This window comes from Odocoileus virginianus, chromosome 1 (assembly GCF_023699985.2).
Source record: "Odocoileus virginianus isolate 20LAN1187 ecotype Illinois chromosome 1, Ovbor_1.2, whole genome shotgun sequence".
Taxonomy (NCBI): Eukaryota; Metazoa; Chordata; class Mammalia; order Artiodactyla; family Cervidae; genus Odocoileus; species Odocoileus virginianus.
The window spans coordinates 63,197,068-63,221,393 of record NC_069674.1 but is presented as its reverse complement, the minus strand read 5'-3'; the positions used below and the strand labels follow the sequence as shown (position 1 = coordinate 63,221,393).

The 24,326-nt window shown below is 38.3% G+C and overlaps 1 protein-coding gene across 12 annotated transcripts in view; it reads left to right on the top strand.

Annotated features, from left to right (window-relative positions):
• The window catches only part of TFEC (transcription factor EC), a 224,327-nt gene that overhangs the window by 153,644 nt on the left and 46,357 nt on the right, over window positions 1-24,326 (top strand). For 11 of the 12 annotated variants that reach the window (XM_070468644.1, XM_070468660.1, XM_070468621.1 and 8 more), the window contains one exon: window positions 19,396-19,482. The exons of the other annotated variant lie outside the window; for it this stretch is intronic. In XM_070468644.1, coding sequence (XP_070324745.1) covers window positions 19,396-19,482 — 87 coding nt within the window. The remainder of the gene's footprint in view (window positions 1-19,395; window positions 19,483-24,326) is intronic. 12 annotated transcript variants of the gene reach the window in all.

The window sequence follows — 24,326 nt, the reverse complement described above, 5'->3', positions numbered from 1 at the left end:
ATTCACTGATGGGTGGACACAGGTTGCTTTCATATCTTGGTTTTGTAAATACTATGAACATGGGGCCGCAGATATCTTTTCAAAGTATTGTTTTTATTAGCTTTGGGTATATTCCCAGGAGTGGAATTTTGGTATCATATGGTAGTTCTATTTTTAATTTTTTTGAGGATCCTGAATACTGTTTTCTATAGTAGCTGTATCAATTTACAGTCTCACCAATATCATAAAAGGGTAACCTTTTTTCCACATCCTTGTCAGCATTATTATTTTATCTTTTTGTGATTGCTATTCTCATAGGTATAAGGTGATATCTTATTGTGGTTTGAATTTGCATTCTCCTAATAATTAATGACATTAAGCATCTTTTCATGTACCTGTTGGCCTTTTGTTTATTTTCTTTGGAGAAATATGTATTCAGGTCCTTCTCTCATTTTTTTAATTCCGTTTTTATTGTTGTTGTAGGAGCTTTTCTATAGGTCTTGGTTATTAACTCCTTATCAGATGTATGGTTTGCAAATATTTTTTTTCCCTTTTCCATAGATTGATCACTGGCGAATTATGCTTTTAATATGTGCTGAGTTTAGTTTGCTAGTATCTTATTGAGAACTTTTGCATCTATGTTCATCAGAGATATTGGCCTGTAGTTTTCTTTTTTAGTAATCTCATTTTCTGATTTTAGTATCAGGACAATGCTGGCCTCATTAAATCAGTTTGAAAGTGTTCCCTCCTCTTTGATTTTTTGGGAAGACTTTGAGAAGGACTGGTGTTAATTTTTCTTGAAATGTTTAGTAAAATTCACTAATAAAGCCATCTGGTCCTGGGTTTTTCTCATTGGGGGATTTTTTTTATTACTAATTTAATTCAATCTCCACTAGTACTTGGTATATTCAGATTTTCTACTTCTTCCTGATTCAGTCTTAATAAGTTTTATGTGTCTAAGAATTTTTCCATTTCTTCTAGGTTTCACAGTTTTTTGAAAAATATAGTTGTTCTGTGTTGCCCTTTACGATCCTTTGAATTTGTTCAAATCTACCATTTCCTTATTGATTCTCTTTGTGGATAATCTATCCATTGTTGAGAGTGGTAAAAAGTCTTCAAATATTATTGTTTATAATTACTATTTATTTTTCTCATTAGCTCTGTTTGTTGTTGCTTTATATATTTGTATGTTCTGATGTTGGACGCATAAGTTGTTATATCAGTTTGATGTATTGACCCCTTTACCTTTATATAATGACTTCCCTTGTCTCTCTTTTTCTTTTTTTGGCCATTTTTAGTTTTGTCTGTTTTGTCTGATGTAATCAATGTAAACTATTCCTGCTTTCTTTTAGTTACCATTGTTTGAAATGTATTTTTCCATCCCTTCACTCTCAATCTCTGTCCTTACAGTGAAAGTAAGTCTCCTAGAGACAGTGGTTGTTGAATCTTGTTTTTAAGATCCACTTATTCACACTGTGTCTTTGAATTGGATAATTTAATCTGTTTATATTTAAAACAATTACTGATAGGTAAGGGCTTGAGTGTGCTTGTGCTCAGTCATGTCTGACTCTTCGCAACCTCCTGGACTGTAGCCCACCAGCTTCCTCTGTCCATGGAGTTTTCCAGGCAAGAACACTGGAGTGAAGTGCAGTTTTCTACTCCGAGGGATCTTTCTGACCCAGGGATCAAACCTGTGTCTCTTGCATCTACTGCCTTGGCAGGCACACGTTTTATCACTGCATCACCTAGGAAGCTGTAAGCGCTTCCTACAACAAAATGTTATTAGTTGCTTTCTGGTTGTTTGGTAGCCTCAACAATTTCTGTTTCTTATCCCGCTATCTTTTTGTTCTGTTTTGTTTTGCCTTTTGGAATCAACATGCTTTGACTTCTTTATCAAGTTCTTTTGTGTAATTAGTGTAAGATTTTCCCTGTGTGTTCCAGGGCTCAGTTGCTTCAGTCTCTTCCAACAATCAACTGTAGTGCACCAGGTGTGGGATTCTTCAGGCAAGATGCTGGAGTGTGTTGCCAAATGCTTCTCCAGGGGATCTTCCCAGTTCACAGGTTGAACCCCTGTCTCTTATGTCTTCTGCACTGGCAGATGGGTTCTTTACCTCTAGCACCACCTGCAGTGTTTTCCATGAGACTTACACAAAATTTGTTCATTGTCCAGTCTCTCAGGTGTGTCTGACTCTTTGCATCCCCAAGGACTGCAGCACACCAGGCTTCCCTGTCCTTTACCATCTCCCATAGTTTGGTCAAACTCATTTCCATTGAGTCATCCAACCATCTTGTCCTCTGTCATCCCCTTCTCCTCCTGCCTTCAATCTTTCCCAGCATCAGGGTCTTTTCTAATGAGTCAGCTCTTCCCATCAGGTAGCCAAAGTATTGGAGCTTCAGTTTCAGCACCAGTCTTCCCAATGAATATTCAGGACTGATTTCCTTTACGATTGACTGTTTTGATCTCCTTGCAGTCCAATGGACTCTCAAGAGCCTTCTCCAGCAACACAGTTCAAAAACATCAATTTTTGGCTCTCAGTCTTCTTTATGGTCCAACTTTCACATCCATACATGACTACTGGAAAAAACATAGCTTTGACTAGATGGACCTTTGTTGCCAAAGTAATGTCTCTGCTTCTTAATATGTTGTCTAGCCTTGTCATAACTTTTCTTCCAAGGAGCAAGTGTCTTTTAATTTCATGGCTGCAATCACCATCTGCAGTGATTTTGGACCCAAAGAAAATAAAGTCTGTCACTGTTTCCATTGTTTCCCCATCTATTTGCTATGAAGTGATGGAACTGGATGCCATGATCTTCGTTTTCTGAATGTTGAGTTTTAAGCCAACTTTTCCACTCTCCTCTTTTGCTTTCATCAAGAGCCTCTTTAGTTCCTCTTCACTTTCTGCCATAAGGGTGGTGTCATCTGCATATCTGAGGTTATTGTATTTCTCCCTGCAATCTTGATTCCTGTTTGCACTTCATCCAGCTGGGCATTTTGTGTGATGTACTCCGCATAGAAGTTAAATAAGCAGGGTGATAATATACAGCCTTGATGTACTCCTTTCCCAATTTTAAAGCAGTTCATTGTTTCATGTCTGGTTTTAACAGTTGCTTCCTGACCTGCATACAGGTTTCTCAGGAGGCAGGTAAGGTGGTCTGGTATTCCCATCTGTTTAAGAATTTTCCAGTTTGTTTGATCTACACAGTCAAAGGCTTTAGTGTAGTCAGTGAGTCAGAAGTAGATGTTGTTCTACAATTCTCTTGCTTTTTCTATGATCCAACAGATGTTGGCATTTTGATCTCTGGTTCCTCTGCCTTTTCTAAATCTAAATCCAGCTTGTAACACCCTATTTTAAATTGACAGCAAGTAACGTCTATAGAATTTGTATTCTTTGTACTTCTCCTCTGTTATTACTGTTAAAATTTATGTTATTGTATTAGATTATTAATAATAGATTATTCTATTTATTCTATTTCTTAATTTTGTTTCAGTATTGATCATCTGGTGATGTCCATGTGTAGAGTCTTCTCTGGTGTTGTCGGAAGAGGGTGTTTGCTGTGACCAGTGCGTTCTTTTGGCAAAACTCTGTTAGCCTTTGACCTGCTTGTTCTGTACTCCAAGGCCAAATTTGCCTGTTACTCCAGGTATCTCGACTTCCTACTTTTGCATTCCAGTGCCCTATAATAAAAAGGACATCATTTTTTTTTTCATGTAGGTTACTAAACTTCCTCAAAAGGATTATTCTGAATTCTTTATTGATTTATCAGACAGTTCACAGATCTCCATTTATTTAGAGTTAGTTATCCGAGTTTTATTAGTTCCCTTTGGTGGTATCATATTTTCCTGACTTTTTTGTGATCCTTAATTCCTTGCGTTGGTTTCTGTGCATCTGATTAATAGGGCTGCCCTTGCAGACTTTACAGGCTTGCTTTGTCAGTGACAGTTCTTCACCAGGCTGCTCAGTTTTTGTTTCTGGGTGAGTCTGCCACTAAAGTCTTTGTGCAAGTAATTCCTGTTACTATGATCTATTTGTTCCAGGCAACTGAGGACATGGATTGGGGGTTGTGACACCAGCTGAGAGCAGCTGGATAGGACTGCTGGCTTTGTTCCTTACACAAGTGAGGCTGTTGAATGGGCTCCTTAGTTGCTTGAATTCTCTGATCAGGCTTACAACAAAGGTCCGCCTAGTCAAGGCTATGGTTCTCCAGTAGTCATGTATGGATGTGAGAGTTGGACTATAAAGAAAGCTGAGTGCTAAAGAATTGATGCTTTTGAACTGTGGTGTTGGAGAAAACTCTTGAGAGTCCCTTGGACTGCAAGGAGATCCAACCAGTCCATCCTAAAGGAGATCAGTCCTGGGTGTTCATTGGAAGGACTGATACTGAAGCTGAAACTCCAATACTTTGGCCACCTGATGTGAAGAGCTGCCTCATTTGAAAAGACCCTGATGCTGGGAAAGAGTGAGGGCAGGAGGAGAAGGGGATGAGAGAGGATGAGATGGTTGGATGGCATCACCGATTCAATGGACATGGTTTTGGGTGGACTCTGGGAGTTGGTGATGGACAGGAAGGCCTAGTGTGCTGCAGTTCATGGGGTTGCAAAGAGTCAGACATGACTGAGTGACTGAACTGAACTGAACCGAACTGAATTAGATAGTTGGGACTGAATGTAGCAAATATAGCAGATGGGGCTATGAATTAGCTTCCCTCTCCTGGCAGAGAAGCAGGCCAGGGCCCTTGGCCTATGCAGCTCATTGTCTGGGGGCCTGAATAAGGCCTGAGTATACACTGAATTGGAGAAGGCAATGGCACCCCACTCCAGTACTCTTGCCTGGAAAATCCCATGGACAGAGGAGCCTGGTAGGCTGCAGTCCATGGGGTCGCTAAGAGTCAGACATGACTGAGCGAATTCACCTTCACTTTTCACTTTCATGCATTGGAGAAGGAAATGGCAACCCACTCCAGTGTTCTTGCCTGGAGAATCCCAGGGACGGGGGAGTCTGGTGGGCTGCCTTCTATGGGGTCGCATAGAGTCGGACACGACTGAAGTGACTTAGCAGCAGCAGCATACACTGAATTCCCTGGTCAGGTGAGGCCACTGATTTTGCTCTACAGGGGAAGCCATGGGTTTTCTCTGTTCAAGTGCCACTGTATGTGGGGCTATTGAATGGGCCATGCATCTTCCCCTGTGCTCTGGTTAAGTTCCCTGGAAGAATAGGCTGAAAGCTGTATTCAATGATGAGCAAGACTATTAATTAGATTCCCTGCCCAGATAGTAAAAGAAGCTGCTCTAAAACTAGTAAAGCTCTTTGTGATCTTAACTCAGTCTGACCCACACCCAGGTTCCTTGGCTGAAGAGCGCCACTGGCTTTGTTCTCCAGTTCTGTTTGCTGTTTGCTCAGCTTGACTGTGGCTGTGCTTACAGCTTTCAGGATTCTTGCTAGCCCTTCTGATCAGTTGGAGTCAGAGGACAGTATTCACAGTGGGTGAAACTGTTTCAGGCCCTATGCCTGAGAGGGAGGCGGTTGGGCCCCTCTAGGCTATTTTCAATTTTCCAAAGAGGTTCTCAAGTTACAGAGAGGCCAGGAGCTACCCTCAGCCTTGACTATGAATTAATCTTCCTACTTGTGCCTGCATGGGAAGATCCCATGGCTGGTATTGGCTTTGCTCTGGGGGTGATCTGCTCTGCTTGTCCCCCTGCCTCTTGGCGTGAACACCACTGCACCACACAGCTTCCAGGAGTTGTCCCTATCTCTTCCAGTCAGATGAGGCTGCCAGGGGTCGCTAACTCATCATCTTGCCTGGGTATGGGCAAATGGGCTCTACAACTGATAAAACTTCTTTGAGGGTCTGAAGCAGTCAAATCTGCACCCCTCCAACCAATTATCTGGTCAGAGTGTACCCCTGATTGGGTTCTGCTGACACGTGAAGGTGCTGGTTGGGGTTGCTCCTCAGGCATTAAAGGACTGTCTGCCAAGATCTGTGTGCTGGTGTTGCAAGCCCTCCCTGCTTCTCTATCATAGTCAGATTCTCAGCGACTGGATCCCAAAGATTCCTCTCAATTCCCATGGTAAGAAATCAAAGCAGGGGCTCCCACAGAGCAACTTCACAATGTTGACGGTGACTGATTGTCCCCGTTGGGTTCTCTTTTCCCACTGGAGCAACCAGGGACTCAGAGACCTCTCTGCAGAGTGTTGTACTGTCTTAGCGAAACAGTAGGTGTTGTTTCCAGGGCTCCAAAGAGTTCTGGCACCACAGGCTTTTATGTCTCAATGCAAAGAGTTCAGCAAAAGCACACTGGTAGGTGAGAAGAGATTTACTAGAATAGGACGCTTTTGATACTTACAAGTTGGTGAGCGAGAAATGCTGCATCCTGAGAACTTAGTGGGCTACAGTTTTATAACCAAAGGAAAAGTGGGGAGTGGGAGAAGACCATCTTTGTCTTTCTTGAGTAGACATCTTGTTTCCATCATTAGTTCTTCCCTCACACAGGGCAGTGAGCTTTACTTGTCTCTCCCTATATGGTTAGGGCGGGACTGTCATAGCACTTTGGAAAAATATTTTCAAGTCTCAGTACAATGAGACTTGTACTGAGAAAGCATACTGTCATAGAACTTTGGAAAAATATTTTCAAGTCTCAGTACAATGAGACTTGTACAATGAAAGACACTCAGTACAATGAGGGTCTTTCATTTTGAAAAATCACCTTCCCATAAATAATTGTTTGTTGTGTTCACAGAACCTGTTTGGGGGGTCATCAATTACTGAGCTTATTGGGAAGGATGTGGGTCTCATGCTATCATTTTTTGTTGTTGTTGTTTGGGGGCATGTCTCGTGTTTCTGTTGCATGGTTTTGTTGCTAAGCAAGCCTGCTTGGTTTTGTGGTTAAGCAAACATGCTTTCTCTAGTAATGCTTAATTTACAGGAGTTTTCCATCTTTTTCTACCTATATTCCTCTAGTGGGATTAACTATTTAATCACCTATTTTGTCCCCTTCTTCTGCCCCTATCACTGGGGGAGGGTCAATGAGATCAATGTGTATCTGCTTCTCTCACCTTCTAATGCAGTCTGCCTTGATCTCTGAGGCTCAGGGGGTATTTCAGCCTCACCCCCATGCTCTAGGATTCTCTCAGTGGTGTTTTGTTTCTGAATAGACATTAACTGTTCTCAGGAAGTGGATTGAATTCAGGAACTATCTGTGTTTCCATCTTAGTGATGTCACTTACATTTTAAAAGTTTCTAACAGAAGGGCAGTGTGAATGCTCAGGAGATGGTGGTTGCCAAATTTTGGTATCTCTTTCTTCTGTGCTTATCCTCCTGTGACATCAGGGAACACATTATTAATTCAAATAATATACAGCCTCGACTTACTCCTTTCCCGATTTGGAACCAGTCTGTTTGTTGTTCCACGTCCGGTTCTAACTGTTGCTCTCTGTGAGAGCATCCATAGATTCAGGTTTTAGGAGTTGGAATTAAGAGTAACTTGGTGATTAAAGGTAAGACAATCAAGTATAAAGTCAAATAAGCATTTTATAGCCTGGGTCTTTCCAGGATAAAATTCAAATTTGAACTCACGGGTACACAGGACTCTTTCACATTTAATCCTTGCCATCTGACCCAAACGTATTATTTCATGTTTGCATGGAGCTCTGTTCTTCAACTATATGGTCCACTTGTGACTTTCACAGTGGCCAGGTTCTCCTTCCTTATAACCTTTCTTTACCAACTACTCATTCATTCTCCACTTATAATTCCAGCTGACTCTTCAGAATTCATTTCAGCTTTCTTCTTTCCCTAGGAATACTCTATGTGGATTAGGTGCCTAATTCTCTGAGTTTTCATAGTAACAGCTATGTTATATGGATAAAAACTGCTCTTATCATAACATCTTTACAGTACATGCTAAAAGTGAAAAGTGAACATGCAGTCAGTCATGTCTGATTCTTTGTGACCCCATGGACTGTAGCCCACCAGACTCCTCCATCCATGGAATTTTCTAGGTAAGAGTACTGGAGTGGGTTGCCATTTATTACTCCTTGGCTTGTTTTTCTTATCCTCTATACATTCTAAAAGCTCTAAGTTGAAGGGAAGAGAAAAAATGAAACAAATATACTATTATGTAGAAAGGACAATGGTATATGTAGGAGTGTAGAAATACTGTTCTGATCTGGAGGTCTGTCAAGTAGACTTAGAGGAAAATGACTAATGGGACAATTTATCTAAGTAAGATTGCATGAGCAAAGAACAGAGATGGGAAACAGCATGAAGTGAGGAGAAAATGAGAGGCAAAATTGATGGAAGGTGACCCCAGAGAACTGGGCGATAGACAAATCACAGAAAGGCTGGTACTCCATGTTAAGTAATTCTAAATACTTGAAAGGCTTAAATGTGGGGACTATGGTGACATAATCGGATTTGACTTATATCACTCTATCAGCTAGTAGGAGAAGAAGCCTGGAGTGAGAGAGGGACCAGTGGGGAGATTATTTCCATAGCACAGTGAGAAATGAGGTCTTATATTCAGTTTAGTTCAGTTCAGTCGCTCAGTCATATCTGACTCTTTGCGACCCCATGGATTGCAGCACACCAAGCTTCCCTGTCCATCACCAACTCCTGGAGCCTACTCAAACTCATGTCCATCAAGTCAATGATGCCATCCAGCCATCTCATTGTCTGTCATCCCCTTCTCCTCCCTCCCTCAATCTTTCCCAGCATCAGGGTGTTTTCTAATGAGTCAGTTCTTCTCATCAGGTGGCCAAAGTATTGGAGTTTCAGCTTCAGCATCAGTCCTTCCAATGTATAGTCCAGGACTGATATCTTTTAGGATGGACTGGTTGGATCCCCTTGCAATGGACTCTCAAGAGTCTTCAATACCACAGTTCAAAAGCATCAATCCTTTGGCTTTCAGCTTTCTTTATAGTCCAACTCTCACATCCATACATGACCACTGGAAAAACCATAGCCTTGACTAGATGGACCTTTGTTGGCAAAGTAATGTCTCTGCTTTTTAATATGCTGTCTAGGTTGGTCATAACTTTTCATCCAAGAAGTAAGTGTCTTTTAATTTGATGGCTGCAGTCACCATCTGCAGTGATTTTGGAGTCTGCCAATTTGGAGTCTGGCAAAATAAAGTCTGCCACTCTTTCCACTGTTTCACCACCGATTTGCCATGAAGTGATGGGACCAGATGCCATGATCTTAGTTTTCTGAGTGTTGAGTTTTAAGCTAACTTTTCCCACTCTCCTCTTTCACTTTCATCAAGAGGCTCTTTAGTTCTTCTTCACTTTCTGCCATAAATGTGGTATATCTCCATATCTGAGGTATTGATATTTCTCCCGGAAATCTTGATTCCAGCTTGTGCTTCATCCAGTCCAGCATTTCTCATGATGTACTCTGCATATAAGTTAAGTAATCAGGGTGACAATATACAGCCTCGACTTACTCCTTTCCCGATTTGGAACCAATCTGTTTGTTGTTCCACGTCCAGTTCTAATGTTGCTTCTTGCCCTGCATACAGATTTCTCAGGAGGCCTTATATTAGAACATGTTAGAACTGTGTATCTGTGAGACCATCAAGCAGAAATGATAGTGAGAGCTAGATATACAAGTTTGCCTTGAGGAGGAATAATCTAGAGGGAGAAAGAGATTTAAGAGTCTTCAGCATGTAGGTAGTACTTGAAAATTTGAATGAGAAAGAAAGCTCCTGGAGAACATGAATACAATAAGAGTAATAAATCAAGGTTGGAAATGAGGGGCTCACCAACATTTAAGGAGTGGTGAGAGGAAAGGGGCTGTAAAGATAAACTAAAAGGATAGCTAGTGTGGTGCCACTGAAGGAATTGATTTAGAGAAGGAAGAAATGACCCCCACACTCAAATGTGGTGAAAAAATAGGACTGATAAATGTCTACTGAATTGATCAGTCAAATAGTCAAAGAAAATAGCAACAAAAGACATTTCAGTAAGACGGTGGGCAAGAGCCATTCTACTTTGAATTCAGAGTTAACAGAAGTGGAAAGATTGAACTCCTGGGATATTCATGATGATTGGGCAGAAAGATAATAAGGTAAAGGCACAGAGAGTCATAAAATGAAAAATTTTCAGCTGATCAGTCGTAGAAAGTCTAGATTGGACTAAATGGAATACTGCATTTGATGAGTGAGATAATGGAATTTAAGATTTCAGAAGTGGTGTGATATAGAGGATGACAGGAACCAGATATGGCCTATAGAATAGGTGAAGAGAAAGTTTAATTCAGGTTTATGATTTGAAGAGTGGTGAACTAAAGTATTCAACTACAATTATTGATTTTTTTCATAGATTTCTGAGAGATGTTGTTATAGATTTTTTCTTTTAAGTACATATGTATTCATGGTCACTTGGTATTATTTTTCCTTCAATATTTTATCTTGAATTTTATGTAGTCTAATATTAACATTCCTACTGTTGCTTACCTTTAGTCATCTTTGTAGTACAGCTTTGCACATTAATTTCAGCTTTCCCTGTTTTTTTATATTAAATGTGTACCTTATAGACAAAATATTAAAATACCTTTCAAAAAATCCAATTTGAATAATGATTTCTCCAGCAGTATGTTAACATTTTTGTTTTTTTGTTGTTCTGTCCTTAAGTGGTCTCCAAGTCTTTTCGACCCCATGAACTGCAGCAGGCCAGGCTCCTCTGTCCTCCACTGTCTGTCTCCTGGAGTTCATTCAAATCCATGTCCATTGAATCAGAGATGCTATCTAACCACCTCATCCTCTGCTGCTCCCTTTTCCTTTTGCCTTCAGTCTTTCTCATCATCAGGGTCTTTTCCAATGACTGGCTCTTCCCATCAGGTGGCCAAAGTATTGGATCTTCAGCTTCAGCATCAGTCCTTCCAGTGAATGTTCAGGGTTGATTACCTTATTTTATTTTTTTAACATAATAAGTCTTTAATTCTCATCTGTGTCACACATACGGTGCTGGTTCGCAGTTTTCTGCTCACTGTAACAGCTCAGGAACCCTGGCTTTACTTGGTAAATACACCCATGATCACCTGTCCCCACAGTCAGTGATGAAAATGACACATCACTGTTCATTTATCATTGGCCGAAACAAGCCCATACCCACCCCTCTCCAAGTTCAATGCTTGTTCAGTAGCACCAGTGAGCACCAGCTATCACAGTGGTGAAGGTTAAGACTGGCATCCAATCGCTTAACTCAAATTCTATCTCTGATCCTTGCTGACTGATTGTTGGAGAGTTATGTAATCTTTCATTTCAGGTTCCCATCTGTAAAATGATGCTTATAATAGTAACTTCTTGTTGGGTTTTGAAAATTAAATGAATTAATACTTGTAAAACACAGCACTGCTTGATGTTAAGTTAAATCAATACTAGCTATATCTGAATCTACCCTATTTACAGCTTTTACTGCATCACAATATAACTTTTATTTATAGGATCATCACCCCATACTGGAGTATTCTTGTTGGTGAGCATCTCCTTGTTGATGTTGTAACTTTTTTTTTTCATTTATTTTTATTAGTTGGAGGCTAATTACTTTACAATATTGTAGTGATTTTTGCCATACATTGACATGAATCAGCCATGGATTTACATGTGTTCCCCATCCCAATCCCCACTCCCATGTCTCTCTCCATCCCATCCCTCTGGGTCTTCCCAGGGCACCAGCCCTGAGCACTTGTGTCATGCATCCAACATGGGCTGGTGATCTGTTTCACCCTTGATAGTATACTTGTTTCAATGCTGTTCTCTCAGAACATCCCACCCTCACCTTCTCCCACAGAGTCCCAAAGTCTGTTCTGTACATCTGTGTCTCTTTTTCTGTTTTGCATATAGGGTTATCGTTACCATCTTTTTAAATTCCATATATATGCATTAGAATACTGTATTGGTCTTTATCTTTCTGGCTTACTTCACTCTGTATAATGGGCTCCAGTTTCATCCATCTCATTAGAACTGATTCAAATGAATTCTTTTTAATGGCTGAGTAATATTCCACTGTGTATATGTACCATAGCTTCCTTATCCATTCATCTGCTGATGGGCATCTAGGTTGCTTCCATGTCCTGGCTATTATAAACAGTGCTGCGATGAACACTGGGGTGCACGTGTCCCTTTCCGATCTGGATTCCTCAGTGTGCATGCCCAGGAGTGGGATTGCTGGGTCATATGGCAGTTCTATTTCCAGTTTTTTAAGGAATCTCCACACTGTTCTCCATAGCAGCTGTACTAGTTTGCATTCCCACCAACAGTGTAAGAGGGTTCCCTTTTCTCCACACCCTCTCCAGCATTTATTGCTTGTAGACTTTTGGATAGCAGCCATCCTGACTGGCGTGTAATGGTACCTCATTGTGGTTTTGATTTGCATTTCTCTGATAGTGAGTGATGTTGAGCATCTTTTCATGTGTTTGTTAACCATCTGTATGTCTTCTTTGGACAGAAATATAGATCAATGGAACAAAATAGAAAGCCCAGAGATAAATCCACGTACCTATGGACACCTTATCTTCGACAAAGGAGGCAAGGATATACAATGGAAAAAAAACAACCTCTTTAGCAAGTGGTGCTGGGAAAACTGGTCAACCACTTGTAAAAGAATGAAACTAGAGCACTCTCTAACACCATATACAAAAATAAACTCAAAATGAATTAAAGATCTAAATGTAAGACCAGAAACTATAAAACTCTTAAAGAAGAACATAGGCAAAACACTTTCCTACATAAATCACAGCAAGATCCTCTATGACCCACCTCTCAGAATATTGGAAACAAAAGTAAAAATAAACAAATGGGACCTAATTAAACTTAAAAGCTTTTGCACAACAAAGGAAACTATAAGCAAGGTGAAAAGACAGCCTTCAGAATAGGAGAAAATAATAGCAAATGAAGAAACAGACAAAGGATTAATCTCAAAAAATATACAAGTAAGTCCTGCAGCTCAATTCCAGAAAAATAAATAACCCAATCAAAAATGGGCCAAAGATCTAAACAGACATTTCTCTATAGGGTTGATAACCTTTAAGTTTGACTGGTTTGATCTCTTTGCAGTCCAAGAGACTCTTGAGTCTTCTCCAGCACTTACAATTTGAAAGCATCAATTCTTCAGTGTTTTGCCTTCTTTATCGTCCAACTCTTACATCTGTACATGAATACTAGAAAAACCATAGTTCTGACTATCACTTTGTCAGCAATGTGATGTCTTTGCTTTTTAATATGCTGTCTAGGTTTGTCATAGCTTTCCTTCCAAGGAACAGCTGTCTTTTAATTTCATAGCTGCAGTCACCATCTGCATTGGTTTTAGAACCCCCCAAAATAAACTCTGACACTGTTTCCACTTTTTCCCCATCAGTTTGCCATGAAGTGATGACTCTTGATGCAATGATCTTCACTTTTTTGAATGTTGAGTTGTAAGCCAGCTTTTTCACTCTCCTCTTTCACCCTCATCAAGAGGCTCTTTAGTCCCTCTTCACTTCTTGCCATTAAGTGGTATCATCTGCATATCTGAGACTATTGATATTTCTCCCAGCAATCTTGATTCTAGCTTATGATTCATCCAGCCTGGCATTTTGCATATAAGTTAAATAAGCAGGGTGACAATATACAGCCTTTTTGTACCCTTTTCAGTTTTGAACCAGTCAGTTCTTCCATGTCTGGTTCTAACTGTTGCTTCTTGACCCATTTATAGATGTCTCAGTTTCTCAGGAGACAAGTGAGGTGATCTGGTACATCCATTTCTTTAAAAATTTTCCACAGTTTGTTATGATCTACACAGTCAAAAGCTTTAGTGTATTCAATAAAGGAAAAGTTGATGTTTCTCAGAAACTCCCTTGCTCTCTCCATGATCCAATGAATGTTGGCCATTTGATCTCTGGCTCCTCTGCCTCTTCAAAACCCAGCTTGTACATCTGGAAGTTCTTGGTTCATGTACTGCTGAAGTCTAACTTGAAGAGTTTTGAGCATAACTTTGCTAGCATGTGAAATGAGTGCAATTTTATGGTAGTTTGAACATTTTTTGACATTTGCCTTCTTTGGAATTGGAATGAAACCTATTTTCCAGTTTATGACCATTGCCGAGTTTTCCAAATTTGCTGACCCATGAGTGCAGCACTTTAACAGCATCATCTTTTAGGATTTGGAATAGTTCAACTAGCATTCTGTCATCTCCACTAGCTTTGTTCATAATAATGCTTCCTAAGGCCCACTTTACTTCACACTCCAGGATGTCTGGCTCTAGGTGAATGACCACAGCATCATGGTTATCTGGGTAATTAAGACCTTTTTTTGTATAATTCTTCTGTGTATTCTTGTCACCTCTTATTAATATCTTCAGCTTCTTTTAGGTCCTTACCATTTCTGTCCTTTATTGAATGAAGTGTTTATCCTTGAAATATCTTTGAATGAAATGTTTCCTTGATATCTCCAAGTTTCTTGAAGAATTTCTAGTCTTTCCCCTTCTATTGTTTTCCTCTATTTCTTTGCATTGTTCATTAAGAAAGTCTTCTTATCTTTCCTTGCTATTTTCTGGAATTAATTCACTTGAGCATATCTTTTCCTTTCTCCCTTGCTTTTTGCTTCTTTTCTTTCCTCAGTTATTTATAAATCCTCCTAAGACTACCATTTTTCCTTCTTGCATTTCTTTTTCTTTTGGTTACTTTTGGTCACTGCTTTTGTACAACGTTACAAACTTCCATCCATAGTTCTTCAGGCACTCTTTCTACCAGATCTAATCCCTTGAATCTAATTGTCACCTCCATTGTATAATCATAAGGGAAATGATTTAGGTCATACCTGAATGGCCTAGTGGTTTTCCCTACTTTCTTCAATTTAAGCCTGAATTTTGCATTAAGAAGTTCATTATCTGAACCACAGTCAGCTCTAGGTCTTGCTTTTGCTGACTTTCTTTTAGAGCTTCTGCATGTTTGGCTACAAATTTCATAATCAATCTAATTTTGGTATTGACTATCTGGTGATGTTGGAAAAGGGTGTTTGCTATGACAAGCATGTGTTCTTGACAAAACTCTGTTAACTTTTGCCCTGCTGCATTTTGTACTCCAAGTCCAAATTTGCCTGTTATTCCTGGTATCTCTCAACTTCCTACTGTTGCATTCCAACCCCCTATGATGAAAAGGACATCTTTTTTTGGTCTAAGTTCTAGAAGGTGTTGTAGGGCTTCAAAGAATTGGTCAACTTCAACTTCTTTGGCATCAATTATTGAGGCATAGACTTGGGTTACTGTGATACTGAATGGTTTGCCTTGGAAAGAAACCAAGATCACTCCGTTGTTTTTGAGGTTGCCCAGAGTACTACATTTTGGGCTTTTTTGTTGTCTATGAGGGCTACTCCATTTCTTCTAAGGGATTCTTGCCCATGATAGTAGATGTAATGGTCATCTGAATCAAATTTGCCCATTCCCATCCATTTTAGTTCACAAATTCCTGGATGTCGATGTTTACTCTTGCCATCTCCTACTTGACAATGTCCAATTTACCTTGATTCATGGACCTAGCATGCCAGGTTCTTATGCAATATTGTTCTTTACAGAATCAGACTTTGCTTTCATCAACAGACACATCCACGACTGAGCATTATTTCTGCTTTGGCCCAGCCACTTTATTTTTCTGGAGCTTTTAGTAATTGTCCTCTGCTCTTCCCCCATACTTTATTGGGCACATTCCTACCTGGGGGACTCATCTTCTGGTGTCATATCTTTTTTCCTTTTCATGCTGTCATTTACATTCTTATAGTTACTTTACCATTAGCATTTAATTGTTATCTTTTTTCACATTTTTATTTACTATGTTTTCTGTTCCCTTATTTGCAATCTTTTTTCTATCCTCCATTGGCTAAGGTTTAATTTCTTTATTTTTTTGTTACTCCTAATTTAAGACACATAGTTACATTTTTTTCTTTATCTGTATCACTGGTTAGCAATATCTGTGTTATATCTATAGCTAAACAGCTCCCTGAGTTTGATCTTATCTCCTTCTTCTCATCTATCTTTCTGAATTGATATTTTTAGAATAAATTTACATATTCAAATATTAATATGTATACACATACACACATTCTTCTTATTTAGACCAAAAACATTTTACTGTTACGTGGGCTTCCCAGGTGGCTCAGTCATAAAGGATCCGTCTGCCAATGCAGGAGACACAAGAGATGTGGGTTTGAATCCTGGCTTGGGAAAGTCCCTTGAGGAGGAAATGGCCACCCACTCCAGTATTCTCGTCTGGATAATCCCATGGACAGGAGCTGGGTGGACTACAGTCCATGGGGTCACAAAGAGTTGCACATGATGAGCACTCATAATTTGTAGTGATTCCATAGTTTATTATATGACTAGTGTACTTTCTAAAAGAGTGCTTTCCAAAGGTTTTTTTGCTCTAAAAGTTCTGAGTTTTCATGTCTAAGAAAAATTTTATTTTATGCACATATTTAAAGAATATTTTATTGGTTATAAATGTCTAGGTTAAAAGTCTTTATCAAATGTTATCCTGCTGTCTTCTTGCTCCCAGAATTGTTGAAAAGCTTAATTCTTAGTCTTTTGTAGACCTTTACTTTTAATCTTTCAAATCTTATAAATCTCTTCCTTTGTCCTTGAGTCTCATTCTTTTCATGCCTATTATCACCATTTCTACTTTAGTCATAATATTGTGTGGTTCCTTTGTATTTTATCATCTTCATTTATTACTTTTATGATGCTTATTTTGCTGATTTCTTATGTCTAAATGTTAACTCTGTTTCATCTGATAAAAAAATGTTGTGTTTGTTGCCTTTCTTAAAATAACAATTGGATTCCAAGGTGATTAGTTATGAAGATTCCTGGAAGCTGTGAAACAATGCTTTGGATTAAAGTCAATTTAGGATAATAAAAAAGCCAGCATCTCCAATAAGCCAGCATCATTAGGTGAAATGATAGTCATGTTGGTGGATGACAGAAATGAAGAATAAAGGTGTTATTAAAGGCAAAAGCAGAGTCTCCAAGAAAGATGAACTTTGACATGTACAAAAGAAGGGTTTCTATCTAGAATAGAATAAATGAGAATGTTTATAGACAAGAGGAAAAATTATAGATGTAAGCATGCATGTATGCTAAGTCACTTCAGTTGTGTCCAACAGTTTGTGACCTATGGACTGTAGCCCACCAGGCCCCTCTGTCCATGGGATTCTCCAGGCAGGAAGTGCCATGGAGGCAAGGTTGCCATGCCCTCCTACAGGGGATCTTCCTGACCCAGGGATTGAACCCACATCTCTTACATCTCCTGCATTCACAGCAGGGTTCGTCTTCTTTTTTTTTTTTTTAACCACTAGAGCCACCTGGGAAGCCCCATTGGTATAAGAGACTGGATCATTTATATTGTAATCTTCCAGAAAGAAAGGGATACATTATTTGAGTAATTTTTAGTGAAACTATAAGTACTCCAAAGTAAACCATATACCATGAATTATGTTTAGCATCCTTCTTTCCTCAGGTCTTTTTCACATCTGTTCAATACACATTTGTTGTCCATTTAATGCTGGAATATTAATAAGAAAAATAACATAAAATTGAAATTTGAGGTTGGTAACAATCAAAAATACACTTGAAAACTTTCAGAGAGTAGGCTAACCAAAGGAAACAAAGTATGCATATTTATTTTCCTAGATACTTTAAAGATCACTCAGTACACATGGAACATCTAAAGTTCAAAATAGGGCCTAGAGTTGCACTCTGGTATGGTGCCCAATGGACAGGTGCTTTTTTCTTGTTTGTTTGTTTGTTTTTGAAGTTAATTCAAATTCAATGCAGTCTTTAAAAATTGAATAAAATTAAAACTTCAGTTCCTTAGTACCGTTGGCCACATTTCGAGTGCTCATGGCCATATGTATTTGCTACTGTATTGGGCAGTGCAGACATAGGACATTCCCACTGTTGCAGAAATTTCTGCTGGACTCTACTGGCCCACAGGATTCTACAATGTAAATTCCTTACCTACGTTTCCTCTTTATCTCAACGCTATCTTCCTCTTGCTCACTCTTTTCTATTTCCCTTGGCCCCTCACTTTTCCTCAAAGACATGAGCTTGTTTCTACCTTTAGGTCATCTTTTATGCTTTCTTTCAAAGTACTACCATTTCCTCATGTTATTCTTGTCTTTGTTCAAATATCAGTAAATCCTTGCCTCATTCATATAATAACATTCACTCTTAACAAGTTCTATTCCTAACCTGCTTTAATTTCTTCATACCACTGTTTGTTATAAGCTGTTCCTTGTCGGTTTCTGCAGTAGTTTGAGTTCTATGAAGGCAGACTCTTTGTGCTCTTTGCTTTTATAGCATGTACTAAACCAAGGTCTTGAGGTAAATATTGTTTAATAAATATTTATTAAATAAATATATAAATAATATTCCAATTTTTTGGCATATCATCTTTGGGAGTATCTTAGTAGATGTTTGTGAACATTTGATTTGAGGACCTTAGGGTCCTCAAAATTCTTGTTTAGAGGATAGCATTAACAAAATCATAAAATATTTTTTATATCTCCCAAAGTTTATTCCTAGTTGTTGCTGCACATGTCATGGGAAATTTAGAGTATTACAGTTACATAAATTCTGCATGCTTACTATCTGCACCTACATTATATTTTAAAATTTCACTAAAGATAATAAATATAATGGCCGAGAGGAGAGCTAGAGCTGTAGGGGGATAGAGACAGTGAGAGAGAAAGTGATCGTGTTTTTAAAAATATAAGCTTTAATATTCCCTCCAGCTGAAGTACAGAAGAAAAGGAAGGTTGTTTTAGAAAGGAGTTGAGAAAGGAAGTGAAAAACTGATTTATGTTTGGACTGTAGAATCAGATTTCTAGATTTCAATTCTGCCTTTGTCACTCTTTAGCTATATAATCTGAAACAGGTTACTGAATTTCTTTCCTCGTGTATACAGTGGAGACAATGATAGTATATACTTCATATTGTCATTGTGAAGATAAATGAGAAAGTTGGATAATACGTTTCCATGTAGTTTCTATTCATGTGGACTAATTGGATGAAGTTTGAATATCCACCTATAAGATGCTGTCAAAATATTTTAAAAGAAAAATAAAATTTGTAGGTGGTCATCTCTCTACAAATGAAGTATATAAGCTCTGGCTCAAGGTATTCATGATAACTACTGTGTTTACGCAGACACTGGCGTAGCCAAGGGTGATTTGCCTAGTCATCACCAGCCGGTAGGTGGAAGTGAATGTAAGGAAAAGCAACACAGGGTTACTTCAAATTCTAAAATATTCTGCATTTTGATACACATATAACTTTAATTTAAATATTCTAAAAATTACTTTTAAAGATTGCTAAAATCCTTCTCTTCGAATTCAGACTGAAGAGCAACTTTTATCATTATGCACAATATTCTAAATGCATTATATTTTGCTAGATGGAGGACGTTATTGAGGATATAATCGGTATGGACCCAAGTTTTAAAGAGGAAGGAACAGATTCTCCTCTGCTAATGCAAAGAACAGTAAGTGTTTCCAGACCTGAGGAGGTCAGTGAGATTAAAATCAATAATAGCACCTGATGACAAAAAAAGAAATTTCATTTGATTAGTAAATGGTGTTTTCTTCTGCACTTTTGAAACTGGTACAGAATAGATAAACATTTAAAAAATAGTTATTGGTGCAGGAAAAAATGCATAATTTTATAGGGCTTGTACTATTCTATCTATCTATCTACTACCTACTTATCTACCTAATCTCTATAAACGTCCATCTAATTACATATCTTATCTGATATAGCATTTGCTGTGAAATCTTCAGATTTCCCATTTGGAGCACAACATATCATAATACCCTCATAAGTTCAAGGCTAACTGTTAACTATTTTACCATTATTAACAGCTACCAGATTCAAAGGCTCTATACCTTATAGAGAAAGGAAAAATTTATAACATAATATAACTTTATTTTTGAGCCAAAAATCAAAGGTTAAAGATGAAGTGAAGAAAGGTAGAAGAGGCCTCACACTACTTTAAGGCATTTAGACAGACTTCTGTGTTGAAATCACAAATTCCTGGAATAATAAGCAGGGAAGAGATAAGATAATATTTCTTTGATTGCTGTTGCCTTCTCATTGTTCATTTATTAATCTCTAGAATCTGTAAGTGGTGTACAGGCTCTTTTTACACATTTTGAAGGGTTGTTGGTGGTTTATTTATGATTTTAGAGCTTTTAGAAAATGAGAAAAAATGTGAAAGATTTTGATTTGTTACTTTAAACATTTCATTTAAAAAAAGTGAATTCTGACTGTATTGTGTACTGTAGATACTGTTCATCAGTAAATCAATGGGCTGAGTTGTGTTGTTAATAACAGACATTTTAAAGCTAAAACTTCAAGAAAAGTTTGGAGAAAGCATCCCTCTTCTATTTATTAATTCCCAAATAGACTACAAGAAAGAATTATATCTTTCCTCCATTTCTCTGGTACAAAGGACTTCCACTTTATAACAAGTCACTACCTCCAGTATTATCAGACAAAGATCAAATGAGGTTAAAAATATAGTTTTTTTAATTGAAAAGTTTATTTTTTTGTGAGTTTTTTGTTTGTTTGTTTGAATGAAGTGACAATTCTTTTTACCTCTTCTGTCTTCAGATTTCAGGAAGTATATTTACAACAATTTTGACTAATTCTCTACATAAATATGTTATTTATACTAATTTTCTCCATCTAATCCCACAGCATAAGGTTACTATTTTCTCAACCATTATTTGACTTTTGGGTTTGAGGAGATGATACTAATTTATTTCAATCTTCTCTTCCTTGTACGTGGTACTTATTTCATTGAAATCGTATGCTGAAACATTTTCTTCATCAAATTGTCTTACTTGTTTTGTAGTGGTTGCATAGATTGCTAATTCAGCGCAAACTGGTGACAATGTCGATTGGGAATCTGTTTTTTGTAAACAGAATGAGGGCTTCCCAGGTGGCACAGTGGTAAAGAATCCACCTACTAATGCAGGAGACAGGGGTTTGATCCCTGGGTTGGAAAGCTACCCTAGAGCAGGGCATAAGAAGCCACTCCAGGATTTCTGCCTGGAGAATCCCGTGGGCAGGAGCCTGGTGGGCCACAGTCCCTAAGGTCGCGAAGAGCTGGACGTGACTGAAGTGACTTAGCACAGCACAGCGCAGCCTACAGAATGTACTTCTAAAAAGATAGACACTACTGTCCTGTGTGTATTCATATAAGGAAGTGTCTGCTGTTGGCCAAGCGACAATTATTGATAAATCGAGAAACAAGAAATAAAACCATGCAGTTCAATTACCCAAAAAATTATTCGATTCTTGTTGTATGCAAAGCATCATACATGTGCTATAGGAAACTAAAAGTTGAGTGAGACACTATTTAAGAGACCACATGATAGTGAGTCAGTGAGGTGAGGCCCACTGGAGGGACAGTGAGGGAAAGAATATGGGTCTCAATGTTAAGCCAAGGTGTCATCTAGATATGGTGTAAGTCACTTAATTTTTCTTTACTTTCTTCTGTGTTATGAGAATCTTTAAAAATATTTATTGCCAATGCTGTTTTTATATTAAATCCTAGTAGATGACACACACACACACACATATGTATATATATTTAATGCTAGTCAGAGAGTTGCCCTGGAGTTTGAGTGAAGCAGAAACCTTGCTAAATTGAGACATTTCTGAAATACTTTAGGAAAAGATGACATTTGAAATAGAGTTATGGAAGAAAGTTAAGATTTTAAGAGGTAGACATAAAGGCAGCAAAGTAGCAAGAAAAGAGAACAACATAAGAAAAGGCAAGAAGTGAGAAAAAAGAGAATGTATAAGAATAGCTGGTAGAACAGAGATAGGAAATTCTGAAGGGTTTTTATAGTTCATGTGGGTAAAAATAAAGACCTGTTAGATTCAGAGGAATGCTTTGAGTAAGCATTTTAGCCAGTGAACTTTTGGTTTTAGATGATAGAACTTGGCTTATATGGGGTGTAAGTATGAAAGGAATTTGTTGGCTCATCTCATCCATAAATTCCTAAGTAATATTGCCTGCGAACATCCCTCTATAAGTTTGCCTTTGTTCTATACTGGCTTTATTCTCAGCTATTGAACAGACAATCTCCCAGCTTATTCCTAGCCATGCACACAGTTTGTCCTTGCTAACCCAGCTGTTTTTTTTAGACATCCACTCTTTGACAAGGAAGAGGAAGTTTCTGATTAATTTAAGCCAACCCTGGTGGCCCCGTTTCCTTAGCCAGGGATTGTTTTAAGAATGAGCTTGTGTTGCAGTTCTGAAGGTTTAGCAGGTTACTGGAGTCTTCTAGGAACTTACTTCAGTCTTTAAAGGAGACCCACCAAAGAGAAGGTTTTGTCTCTCTATGATGTTGTAAGACAGTGTGATTTATGTGGTCATTTGATTGCCCAGGAGGTAAATAAACTGAGGAAAAACAAAAGGTACAGAGAGGAAAATCAAAGACGAATGCAAATAAATACTGCTTATATGACCCTGGAGAATTCTTTACCTATGGATTGCACACATCATCTAAGATTTTTTTCCTTTATTTTGTAAGCTAATTGTGTCAGGATTTTATGATTGTCATAACCAAATGTACACTGATACATTCAGTCAGACTTAAAAACTTAAGAGGAGAGCTCCTTTTTTCTTTAGTTCTAGTTAAATCTCTGAGATAATTCTTTTTGGAGCAATTTTTGTCACTTTTCTATCTCTCAGACAATTTTTCTGGGTCTTGGGCCCACCCTAGAGTGACTTAGCAGCCCCAGCAGCCAAAAGAAATTATCTAGATTAAGACTGAAAACTAGGAGTATAGGAATTGTTGCCATAATTCAATAATAATTATTATTAAAAAATAATTACTCTTAATGTCTCACCTACTATACCACAGGCACATTGCCAACTATTTTACAAATAATCTCTAATTGTCATAGAGACTGCAGAGTCCAAGGGGGCAATCAAGGATTCCCTGGTAGCTCGGATGGTAAAGAATATGCTTGCAAGGCAGGAGACTGGGGTTCGATCCTTGGATCAGTCAGATCCCCTAGAGAAGGAAATGGGAATTCCCTCCAGTATTCTTGCATGAAAAATTCCAAGGACAGAGGAACATGGCAGGTTGCAGTCCACGGGGTCTCAAAAGAATCAGACACAACTTGGTGACTAGACAACAACTGGGGCACTCTGTTGACTGCTATTAGTCACTTTGGAGTTCTTTGGCTGTGATTTAAACAGAAAATCTTGGGTGTCCCTTAGCTAAGATTTATCCCGGGGCCACTGCATAGAGTAAGATTAACTAACCCATGTTAACTCATGTTCTGATTTCTGTTGGTTGGAAGCTTGGAAGCGGCTCTGGGGTAGCTTGGACCACTTGTGGTGGCCCTTCAGGCTTCCCCAGATTGAATGGACGAGTTCAGTGTTTTCAGTTGAACTTAGTCCAAGTATTTCTGACACAGAAATGAATATTGTGCAATTAGTGACTAGACTCAGAATAGTTAAGGAGAAGTTACCTCTTAATTTCTATTTAAATAAGAGAGCTAGCTATTTGCCAATTAGTTCTTACTGCAACAATTGTGTAAATTGGACTGAAAAGACCCAAAGTGCAAGACACATTCAGCCAAATCAGCTGTGCTTTCATCAACACCAAACCTCTCAGTTTCTCAGTCTTCTTGGGGTCAATGGTATTTCTCTCCTCACTCTCCAGCCATCCTTCACATGATGATATCTCAGATCTCATTATGTATTTTTCTATTCTATAGCATTTTTCTTTCATTTTTTTTTTGACCATTATGTTCCATTTTTTTTTTCAGTGTTCCTAGTCTAATTTCTTACTTCAACAATTGTTCAAGCTTGTGGAGACTCCAAGTTAATTGACTCTATCACACTTTTCAATAGCTATTATTTTCCACTCATGACATTTTGAAAATTTCTTCCTTAACCTATGCTTGGTTAAGCACTATAAACATTTATTTTGCAAATACTCTTAACATATCCCCATTTTTCTTCATTTTCTTTCCCTAACAAAAGCCCAACCCTGACTAAACTTATTTTTCATCTTATTCCACATCTTTACCTGAGCAGCTGAATGGATAAAATTTCACTACATTGCACATAGTACTCACCTGCAATGCATCACAAAAATTTCATAGGGGCTTTCACTACTACGAGACAATACTACAGCTATTCCTTGGTTAAAGTTCTCATTAAATGAGACAACATTAATATACTTTCTCTTCTCAAATCTCCACCATTCTCCATATTCTAGCTGATTTCTCTATCACAACATATTTCAGAGAGAAAACATATGCAATCAGATTAGGACTTACTTGTTAGCTTTGTATCAC